Source organism: Octopus bimaculoides, chromosome 11 (assembly GCF_001194135.2).
Source record: "Octopus bimaculoides isolate UCB-OBI-ISO-001 chromosome 11, ASM119413v2, whole genome shotgun sequence".
Taxonomy (NCBI): Eukaryota; Metazoa; Mollusca; class Cephalopoda; order Octopoda; family Octopodidae; genus Octopus; species Octopus bimaculoides.
The window spans coordinates 40,516,132-40,528,174 of record NC_068991.1 but is presented as its reverse complement, the minus strand read 5'-3'; the positions used below and the strand labels follow the sequence as shown (position 1 = coordinate 40,528,174).

The window sequence follows — 12,043 nt, the reverse complement described above, 5'->3', positions numbered from 1 at the left end:
ATACATACACACACACACACATATGTATATATATATCAAATACCATATTAATTTTGGTACATCTAAATTTTGCCATCTTTGCAAGACTGTAAATAAAGATCTTTTATAAGATGGTAAAATTTAAATATATCTAAAGAAGATGAAAGAACAAAGAAAACATAAATATTCAAAATATAAAATTAATGCTGAAATCTCAAATATTTGTTAAGTCATCCTATAAATAAAGATTTGAAGACAGGTAAAAAATATATATGCTTCTGTTTAATCTTAAATACTCTCAAGATGTAAATGTGAGAGGAAATATCTTATGGCATTCATAAATATTGCCTGTAGCCGAGGTACTTGGTTTGCATTGTATAATCCACTTCTTAACATGGCAGCACCAGAAAATTAAAAAAAACATAAGGAGCATATGTTTTATGGATTCAAGCAAGAGAAAATTGTGCTGCCAAAGATGTTTGTGGCCAAGATATTCAGCATATCAGAAAATGTTCAAGTTGGTTTCAGATGTTTAAGGGTTGACAAATATAGTTTGAGAGATGAGGCAGCCACAGGAAGCCCCTTTTAGTTGTATGAAACATTGTCTTCCTTTAGCTGTACTGGAAAAGGTTTTCCACTCAAATAAGAAAAAAAAAGTTAGTCCAGAATATCATTTAAATGTCTTCTATTTATCTGCAACAGGTTGTTCAAATCAAAACATGTCTACATCAGGGTTGTGGATGTCTCATGAAACGTAAGTGAATAAACTATATCTGTATGACCCTTCAACTTCTAAATTACAATTCTGGGATGGTTTAGTGACTACCTTAATGAGAAAATACTGTTTTTCTTTCTGATTTTTCAATGAGAGGGAAGGTGGTGCCCATAACCCTTTACATGACTTCTGAGACAGATGAGAAGGAGCAAGGTGTTGTTAAATTGGAAACCTGGCCTGAATGCTTGCAACAAATTAGATTCCACTAAAAGCACACATACTACCAGGTGGAGATGTTAAATTGGATGATGGGTTAAACCTACCACAAAGGTAGATCATGGCTGGATTTGAACTCAGAATGCAATGAGTTAGAACAAATACTTCAGGGCATCTGCTCCAACATTTTTACAGTTTTTTGTGGGAGGGGACTAGTCAATTACATCGATCCCAGCATTCAACTGGTACTTATTTTATCGACCCTGAAAGGATGAAAGGCAAAGTCAGCCATGGCGGAATTTGAACTCAGAATGTGAAGATGGATAAAATATTGCTAAGCATTTCACCCAGCAAGCTAACGATTCTGCCAGCTCACAACCTTACTCATTGATGATAATGTATTAGATAAAAGATGTCAACTCATATATGAGCATTGTAGGATGACCTCATGAAATGTAACTATTTTCATTGAATTTAGTGTTGGAAAACAAAAGAAGTATGTTCCACTCTTATGTTTCTTCTTTAGCAGCCACAGAAGTACTCAAATGATTTGATTAGCACCAAAAAGGACATGGAAAAAATTATTCTTTGTCATTAAAATTACCAAAACAATCTGTAATTGACAGGTGTTTTGTAAGCTTTCATTGTGGAGATAAAACCCTTCTATGAATAAAACCTAACACAGGTCAGTGTTCAGGAGAGATATTTATCAACTGTTTAACATTTGAAGTGTATGAGTAGGGGAGTATATATTGAAATTATTCATCGTCATCATCATAATCATCATTTAACATCAGCTTTCCATGCTGGTATGGGCTGGATGGTTTGACAGGAGCTGGCTAGGCAAAAAACTGCAGTAGGCTTCAATGTCTGTTTTGGTATGGTTTTTACAGCTGGATGCCCTTCCTAACATCAATCATCATGCAAAATGGACTGATTGGTTTTTATGTGGAACCAGCACAGGCGAGGTCAGTTTTGACATTCCAAGTGTCAACCACTTTACAGTGTGGACTGGATGCTTTTTACGTGGCATGGCAGGGTCACCAAGTAATTTGCAAGACAAAGATCCCTGCAGAGGGGAGGGGCACTGGAGAAGGTCATCTTGTACCAGGTGATGAAAGGTTAGAGTGTGACAGAGACATACTGTAGAGGTGATACATGGTTATCTGGAGAGAGAGAGAGAGAGAGAGAGAGAGAGAGAGAGAGAGAGAGAGAGAGAGAGAGAGAGAGAGAGAGAGAGAGAGAGAGAGAGAGAGAGAGAGAGAGAGAGAGAGAGAGAAAGAGAGAGAGAGAAAATGAAGACAGAAACAGGTGTGCTGCAGTAGAGGAGATATATGGTTACTCAGTCAGATGGAGTGAACAAAGGAAAGAGAGAGAGAGTGAGAGTGCAAGAAAGAGATGGTGGTGAAGTGGCAGGGCATATTCTAAGGAATGGGAATCAGAATATAAATGGAATGGTAGAGAAGAGCAAGAGAGAGATAGATTATGGTGAAGTGTCAGGGCATGCCCTTAAGGTACAGGGGTCAGAATATAAATGATAGGGTATTGCCAAAGGTGCATGAGTAGAGACTAGAGACTTCACACAAATACAAAGAGTGCGTGTGTGTGTGTGGGGTGGAGTATGCAGTAACTGGTGAAACCTGGGTATATAGAGGGGGTAGCGGACAATAGGATAGCGATGATACAGTGAGCAGGGTAGTGAAGACAGGATTGGGAAGCTAGAGATAAGCATAAGCATAGTGCACGAAAAGGGGAAATGTGAGGAAGAGAAGAAATGTAGTTTGGTTTGTTGGGGTAGGGTGTGTGAAAAGTTTTATTGTTACATGTGGGTAGAAAACACAGCACTTCTAGAACTCAGTTTTGCTGAAGTGGCATTTGTCATCACAAGTATAACTAAAAAGATTTCATATATGTAAAACATTATTAAAACAAGGAGAAACAACACCTTCAGACAGTTTACTCCATGTTTGTGTATGAGTGTATATGTATATAGCAAGGACTACATTGTTTAGGGTGTCCTTTCCTAATTTAAGATAGTAGGGTGGAATTTGAGGGAAACGTGAGCGGCTGCTATTTCCTCATTGGCTTGAAGTAAACTGGGTTGTTTTTTTTCCCTCCAGAATGTTGGCCCTCTGGAAATCTGTCCTTGTACATGTTTTTCTTACAGCCATTAATCTTCAACTATTCAAGAGTGGCAGGGAGGTGGGGGCATTAATTGCATCAATCTCACTAGTCTCAGATGGTTTGTGAAGGTCATGGACATGGCTACTTCCTCCAGATGAAGCCAAAAATAAAGAAAACTTGTTATATTATTACTATTATAATAATAATCTTTTTTTTTTTAAATGCACCTTTTATCAATGAAGTTTACGAGTCTTCAGTAGGCTGTATGGAGTAAAAAGTTATTGCATGCCAAAATATTAACTGAAGTAATATTTACAAAGAAATATTTTGAATCATGCAAGCCAATTTACTATACATATAAGACATAAATAAAGAAGTATAAAAAAACTTATCTACATATGTATTTGTAAACCTAGCATTACTATAATATATAAAGAATCATGCAGATACAATAGAATAAGCTCATTGACTACATCCTAATAGCAGCTTCTTAAATAGACAATAGAACCCTAAGCAAGCAGAGTTAAGTGTGTTGCCAAAGGACACAACACAGAAACCTTCATTGAAAAACAACTCAATCTAAATACCAGGAATTTGGTGTTTTACTTAAGCTTTTTTTCCTCAATGATAATTATCATTACTCATTTGGTTTTAATTACTATAGTCCTTAATCCAATATACTAAAAATATCTAAAAAATACAAAACCAAACTGAAAATAGAATTCAGCTCTGTAAACTGAAATTTAGGAATATGAAAGAAAAAAAAATCAACAAAAAGCAATATGTATGTGATGAAGCAATTCAATAAATAAAATTTGATAGCAAGATATGAGACGATGAAAGTCATAGAATCATAATTTTCTTTGCTAACAAATAATGCATTCATGAACATTAAAATAACTTGAAGTAAGTTTGGTAATGACCATATTACTATTGAAAATAATTGGTATTAATTTGTATTTAAAAGAAGAAATTCTTAGAAGATAACTATTTTGTCAATTAGTATCTGAGAGGAGCTGAATGGAAACAGAAATTTGACACATTAATGAACGAAATGTGAGTAAAATACTTAAAAAAGGTAATTTAAGAATTACTGAAAATAAAGGAAAATGAAACCTCTGTTGTCTTCCCTGCTTTCAAGCACATACTTAGGTACAATATAGTAAATGATATTTTATTCTTTAATTACGAAAAAAAAAAAAAAAAAAAAAATCGAATATATGATTGCTGTTATGAACAGCAATTATTTTCAATTAACCTGGAAGGAAAAAAAAATAAACAGGAAAAAAAAAAAAACAGCTTACAACAAAAATATAACCATTTGAAATGAGTCTGAGGTTGAAAGGTACAAGAAACTGAGTTAAAATAACGAAATAGAAACATAAAATAGTAAACCTTAACTAAATCAGGAGACAGTATCGTAAAGTATCTGTAGCCAGGAACCGACAAGAAGTTTACTAAATATTGCCAATTCTAATCATAATGAATTTTAATTAAACAGAAAACTGAAGAGAAATAATTCAAATAACTGCTCTTATATCTGCAGGAATTTCTAACTATGTAGAATGGGCACCTATTAGGAAGGAATTGTTCTGAAATTTAAAGAACAGAGTAAAGAAATTTATTATATTCATTGTAAATAATTATCAAAATATATATTTTCCTTCTTAGGTTAAGAGTAAATATTTAAACTAAAATAAAATATATTTAAACTATTTTTTTTTAGTTTAAGTGACTAATCCTTGTTTTATAAAATAACTATATAATTAACATGAATACAGTATCTGAGAAAATAACTACATGAACATTTTTCATTTAGTATGAAAAGCAATTGAAAAACCCATTAGTTTAAAAGCTTCAAGAACAGGCAAACTTTATTCACATTGCAAAACTCAATGAAAATTCATGCAATGCAATATCTTTTTCTCCTTCTTTAAACTCTAAAATAATTTACAAGCTTACAAAAATAGAATAAAAATTAAACTTAAATATTTTAAAACTCTATATTAGAGAACAAATTAAAGAAGAAAAAAGTAAAATGCTTTACCTGTTGTTGGAGTCTTGTGAGGCCACGTACCCAAAGTATTTGACCTCGCCGACCAACATGGTCATCTGACTCCGGCGATGCATCTAATTTCGCTCCATCTATGGCATCCATGTCCAATTGTGCATCAGATGATGTTCCCCATGTACAAAGATGAGGAAGTTTGTGTGTAGGAATAGTGGTGATAATCTAAAAATAAACAGTAATAAATTTGGAATTTAAGAACTTCCCTTTAAATATTGCATATGATCACTCAAAGACCTTGAATTCAAATCCAGAGATGGCATTTTAATTGTGATTCAGTTTATTCTCTCCTGAAATTAAGTACAAACCTAAAAAAATCACCTATGATATGTTGTTTCTATGAAATCAGTGCTAAGCATCAGACATTTGGAATTGTGGAGGTGTTTGTGATTAGTAACCTTATCTTGAATAAATTCTTTATTGCAATCATTTTTGAAAACCTCTCTCTCTCACTCTTCATGTATCATACCTACAGGCATTGGTGATCACAGACTGCCATGCCAAATTTAGAAGATTCTTGATTTTTGTTGGGAAAGACACATCAGTTGTTCCCCATTATTTTCTGCCAGTTTATTTAAAATTTACTCTTCTAGTCTCCTACTCTTTTGTGCTTACCCACGAGGCACAAGTATTGGTTCACATGAAATTAGAGCACGTCTACACACTGGGTGGGGTAGGGGACTATGTGACATGCCTAGAGGCCCACACTTCATTGATTTCTGTAGGCCTTAACCACAGGACCATCTTCTGCTATTTGATGCATATCTGGAGCCCTTGACAAGTACTACTAACATGAGCCAGAATGAACCTGAGTGTGGTAATGACTGAAGGGTAACTCCATACTCTCCAAAACTTCTAAACTCCCAAGCAGGAGCTTCACCATGGGATGCAGTTAAAGGATCATATTAAAAATTAAGTAAAATCTGCATGCAAGTAATCTTTACTAATTTTATAATGTCCTTTTAAGGTACAGGCATAGCTGTGTTAAGAAGTTTACTTCTCAGGTTGCAAGTTTAGTCTCACTGTGCATCATCTTGGGCAAGTGTCTTCTACTCTAGCCTCAGACTAACCAATGCTTTGTAAATCTTGGTAAATGAAAACTGCATAAAGTTTGTCACATATATAATTTCTTGTTAATTTTTGCATCTGTTTTTCCATGCTAGCATGAGTTAGATGAATATATTATTGAGATATTATAGTACAGCTGGATACTTTTCCTGTTGCTAATCCTCACTGTATTTGGTGAAGGAACTATGAATGAATGTGCAACTTGACATTGTCCCTAAAAAATTTTGTAGAGGAAATAAGAACTTTGAATGATGCTGTGGACAATCTTTTATGACTGACATGACTAACTGAGGGATGTTATTGAGGTCGAGTCATACAAAACAACTCAAGAGGTCGTGGAAGAACTAAACATTGGTTATTTAACAGTTAGTAGTTCAACATTTGCACCATATTGGAAAATCAAAAGAAATGCTCAACAAATGGGTACCATGAACTGAAGGTAAAAAAAATCACCATTACAGAGTCTACTCTGAGCTTCTTTTGTGCAAGAAAAACAATCCATTTCTTTTATTGTGACATATGACAAAAAAATCTGATTCTCTACAACAAATGGTGTTACTCTGTGTAGTAGCTAGACAAAGGTGATTCACCAAAACACTTTCTCAAACCAAAGCTGCATCAAGAGGAAGTTATGGTCACTGGTGGTCAGCAAGTGGAATCCTTCATCATTATTTCTTGAATCTTAGTGAAAATAACACAGCAGAGAAATATTCTTAGGAAATCAATAAAATACACTACTGCCTCAGCAGAAATTGAATGCACTTGTCTATGAAACTTTACCTCACCTCTCTTACTCCACAGACTCTCTCTTCAACTGACTATCATTTTTTTAAAAACTATTTTGATAACTTCCTGCAAATTTTTTTTTAATAACCAAGCAACACCTCAAAATACCTTCAAAGAATACATCAGTTCCAGAACTTCAGAATTCTATGCTACATTGACTTGTTCTTGAGGGCAAAACATGTGTAGATTCTTAAGCTTATTTCAATTAGTAAAATTTATTCTTCACTGAAAGATATACTTATTTTAAAATTGATGGTTAAAAACCATAATTATTTTTTTAATACCAACTTTGATAAATAATTATTCATCACTCTCACTTCTCCCAATTTAACCTTCAACATAAATGTTTCATCTCTTTATGATGAAGAATTCTACCGAAAACAGACCTTTTTCTTCCTCTTGGTACAAAATATACACTGTTTGAACTCTGTGTATTACTATTTACCAACAAAAGACTAACAGTGTTTTTCAGATTCTACAAGTTCATAAAATATTTATGTTGTGTGTGTGTATGTATGTAAGTGAGAGAGAACAATATGAAGTACTAAAATTCATTGAATTACCAAAAACTACTGAAAGGAAAAGGAATGATTAGTCATTGATCATGTCAAATAGAGAAATATATCTTACCTGTCCCCATAAAAGAGCACCAATTCCCAAGAAAAGACACCACAACCACTGTTCTAAACTCAGTCCCTTAGTACTGAATGCAAACCCACCCAATTCAATAATAATAATCTGAAATGATAAAAAAGAATGAAGAACAGTGATGATAAAAATCCAAAGGAATACATTAAAACTCTTCTCAGAGACATTTAACTTCAAATTTAGAAAATTGAAAACTGTTCTGTATAAAAAAGTTAATCAATCAAAGAGTGCTTGAATTAAATGTCATTTCAACCCTTTTTATACCAACTTAGTTGTGACCACTCTTGCTTCTGTTAAGCAAACTTGCTGTTTTAAAGTGATCTCAATTGAAACCATTTATTGAAACCATTTATTATGTTAATTTTTGTCCCAAACATCAGGGGAGATATGTTGACAAAAGGGTTAAGGCTACATTAAAATATAATTGTAAAATACCTTGGCATTTACTGGAACTGTGTCATTGTTTACATATTCAGACACCACTTCTAAATATTTTTTCCATGAATTATTAACAATGCTATTTAAATATTTTTGTAAGTTTGTCAGCATTAAGTGTTCCTTTGTCTACAATGTATAACATTATTTTTCAAGACACTAATATCAGTCAAGCTATTTTGAGAAAAAAATGTCACTTCTTCCATTCGTACTAAACATTATACTGCTTGATATAGAAAATAGTGAAAGCAAGCAGCTGTAAAAACCTTTCTCTCCAAGAATCTTGATCCATTGTGCTCTGATCTTATCTAAACAAATGAAAAGAATTAAATCTTTAAAACTGCCGTAGCATACTGATGTAAAGTCTATTTGTGATTATTTCCATTTAGCTAATAATGTTTTGGACAACAAGGTATGTCTGTAGATTGAAAATGTCAAGATACAAAAATAAAATTGATTAGACAGAGGACATCATTAACATCAAAAACAAAGGAGATACTTTTGTTAGTTTATAAAAAGCTTTACTTCTCATATTGTCTCTGATGATGTTAAAATGGATGCTGGAAATATTTAGTCTGTAAACAACTTATTGAGACAAGCATTCAGCATGATCCAAGATTTCTGCGAAGGAAAATACAAAAAGCTTTGAAAATGACTAGATTCAGAAGACCAGAGAAATACAGTGTCCTTCAATAGATTTTGAAATAGCTATTTTCTGAAGCAATGTAACAGCGCAGTCATGGGCTATCTGCAGCTTGTGGGACATTCTGAATAGCATGCCTAGTGAAAAATGACCTTCAATGTTTTTAGTAGTACAGCCCACATAATGATGAGCCATGTTTCATGCAACCCACTTCTCAATAAAAGGTTGCTCATGCCTGTGATAAGCTCTATCCTGTAACTTGTTTAATGACCTGCCATGTATTTTGAAGTGGATAGTGGTTTATTTCTCAAGTTGTGCATGACAAAAATGATGTTACTTTTCATGGTGAATTTTGTTTTTAATCCCATCATGTTGATGAAATAGAACATCTTCCACTGGAAAAAAAAACCCAAATAATATATTTGTTATATCTGTACATCTCAGAGTCATGTACTGAGGTTGATACACTCCCCTTACAAACTTATACCAATATTGTAAGTTGTAATTATTAGCAGTGTCACCTGACTAAATACTAAATTCTGCTTATGTGGTGACACATAAAAGTGCCCATGCAGTATCATGCAAAACACCCATGCGGTGCCACGTAAAAGTGTTAGTGTGACGCTACGTAAAAGTACCCATGTGGTGCCACATAAAAGCACCCATGTGGTGCCATGTAAAAGCACCCAACACACTCTGTAAAGTGGTTAGCATCAGGTAGAGCATCCAGCTATAGAAGCCATGCCAAATCAGACTGGAGTGTGGTGCAGCCCTCCAGCTTGCCAGCTCTGGTCACACTGTCCAACCAATGTCAGCATAAACAACAGATGTTAAATGATGATGAATGTGCCAACTGTCTCAATTAACTATAATAGTTACTTCATGGCAATTGATTCTTTAAATAAGACCTCAAAAGTACATTGTTATATCTTGGGTTTGATTAAATATGATAAACCAATGGAAACGACTGAAAGGAAATTAAGTAATGCAATAAGACACTAACCTGTGATATTAATGTTCCTACCCAAATTCCAACAAACACAGGATTTCGTCTAAGGCCTGATAAAATGTTGCGCTGCCCATGAATTTTACGAGAATTTACTTCATTAAATAATGTCATCATGACAAATGTGTTAAAAATGATGGTGAAATGCTGAGAAGGAGGTGCGTGTTTCTCTGCCTCTTCTATTCTGCCACTGTCAATATCCAGAATTTCAGCACCTAAAATAAATCAACAGGTGTCAATTCAGCAATTTATTTAAAACTAAAATATTATAAAAAAAAAACAAAAGTTTACATATAAATTCATTTCTGGAATCCTCCCAAATTTATACTTAATAGTCTGTGACAAAGATAGTTTTTTTTATCATTAAATCATTCCCTACCAGAGCAGTATCAATCTCTCTCTCCATCACTCCCATTCCTTACAACGCTGTTCCAGCCTTCTTCCAGTGATAAGGCCTGCAGTCTCCATTGGTGCTTTTCACTATGATCATATAGTTGAGAAGTTTGTTTGTAAATCCCATAGATTTTATCTCACATAGTGGTACCTTGGGCAAGTGTTTTCTAAAACAGCCTTTGGTTGACCCAAGACTTTTAAGTGAGAATTGGTAAACAAACTGTGCAGAAGCCTGTTGGAAAGTTTGTAGTTATTCTTAAGTAAGTCACTTGGTTTCATAACATACCTGGCTCTAAGGTGCTTTTAGTAGAGTCCATTATGTTGTAAGTATTGAAACTAAGTCTCTGGTATAAGGAAGGTGCATGTGTCAGGATCTATTCCTTCCCCCAACCCAACAGAATATCTTAAAGTTCCCACAGAATGTTTGGCTTTTCTTCTTCTGAGTTATAAAATATAATGTATGTGCAACTAAACAGATATAAATTACATATGCTGTTTGTTGGTGTCTGTATTGTCATTGTTGCACATGAAAGTAGAAGGGATAAGGTTACTCTTGGGAACATAGCAGTAGGAGTCTTGCAGGAATAAGGAAGAAAAATAGTACTTTTTTGAGCTGAAGGAAGCTGCCATCATATACTGCTAGATGCTGATTAGCCTGGCTACGAGGTATTAGAATTTGTGGCACTGATTCTTGTTGAGTGTATTTTTGTTTGGTCATCTTAGTCGTTTGGAAATTTTATGTTGTTTGAAGGATTACAGTTTGTAACTTCAGTAGAAATTTTTTTAAAAGGGAAGATAAACCTAGTGGCTTATGTCGAAGCTATTTTATATATATAGTGAAATCAAATAAAACTGATAGTCAATTTCAAGTAAACAAACACATTAACAATTACACTGTAAAGGATTATGTGTTTATAGGAAATCGCATCTCAAAATTTAAGAAAAATTAGTCCTCAAAATTTACTTATGAAAATGTAAATAACTAGTCTGTAGTATGAAAATAAACTTTATTTTGCTTATTCCCTATTATGATGATTGAAAAAAAAAATCTATTTTGCACACACATATATATTATACTTCACAGATAAAATCCAGAGATTCTCCATATAGAAGGCACTTAGTAGTACTCAAAAGATTCAAACTTAGATTCTGATGTCTTTACAGGGGTCCATTCCACAAGATAAAGGAAGGCTATAAGAAGGATCAAGTTGAGCGGATATAGAGGCAATAATGTGGATAAACAAATTCAATACATCAAATATATTAAATATATTAGTTTGGGTATGAAATACAAAATATGTATACATGCAAAATGAGAGAAAGTGAAAGACGGAGACTTTCAGATGATGAGTTTATAAGTGTAAATATATAGATATTTATGTTAATAGGTCCAACTTATATGGAGTACAAATATATATATATATATATATATATATATATTAAAGTGTTACTTACCTCCAAACAGCAGTACAAAAATAACAGTTAATTGATAAATAGCATGACCTATAATATTTTTCATCATTGTTCTAGAAATAAGAGCTTTTGTTCTTCCATATGGTTTTCTTTTCAGCAGCTCTTCAGTTGGGAGCTCTGTTGCAAGAGCAAGGGATGCTAAAGTGTCCATAATTAAGTTGACCCAAAGCATTTGAATGGCTTTCAGGGGACTGTCCTGGAAAAATAAACAAAATAATAACAATTATTATTTACATGATAAAAATTTAGATTGAATAAAACAAAAGCAATTTCATGAATGTCTCTCCATCAAGATTGGTAACACATTGTGCTTGAATTTATTGCATTCCCACTGGCAGTCAACTGGCCAGCTTTATGCTGGAGGTTCCTGCTTGAGCAGAGTGTGGGTCATTATCCAACGGTCATTCATATGTTCTGTTTGTTTTATGTCTAGTTTTCCTTGTTATTTCAGGGATTGTTTTACAACCATATATATACATATATATATAT

The 12,043-nt window shown here is 33.5% G+C and overlaps 1 protein-coding gene across 17 annotated transcripts in view; it reads right to left on the bottom strand.

Annotated features, from left to right (window-relative positions):
* The window catches only part of LOC106883701 (plasma membrane calcium-transporting ATPase 2), a 319,550-nt gene that overhangs the window by 18,911 nt on the left and 288,596 nt on the right, over window positions 1-12,043 (bottom strand). For all 17 annotated transcript variants that reach the window (XM_052971734.1, XM_052971718.1, XM_052971728.1 and 14 more), the window contains 4 exons: window positions 11,537-11,750; window positions 9,686-9,903; window positions 7,587-7,694; window positions 5,082-5,267 (listed from right to left, as the gene is read on the bottom strand). In XM_052971734.1, coding sequence (XP_052827694.1) covers window positions 5,082-5,267; window positions 7,587-7,694; window positions 9,686-9,903; window positions 11,537-11,750 — 726 coding nt within the window. The remainder of the gene's footprint in view (window positions 1-5,081; window positions 5,268-7,586; window positions 7,695-9,685; window positions 9,904-11,536; window positions 11,751-12,043) is intronic.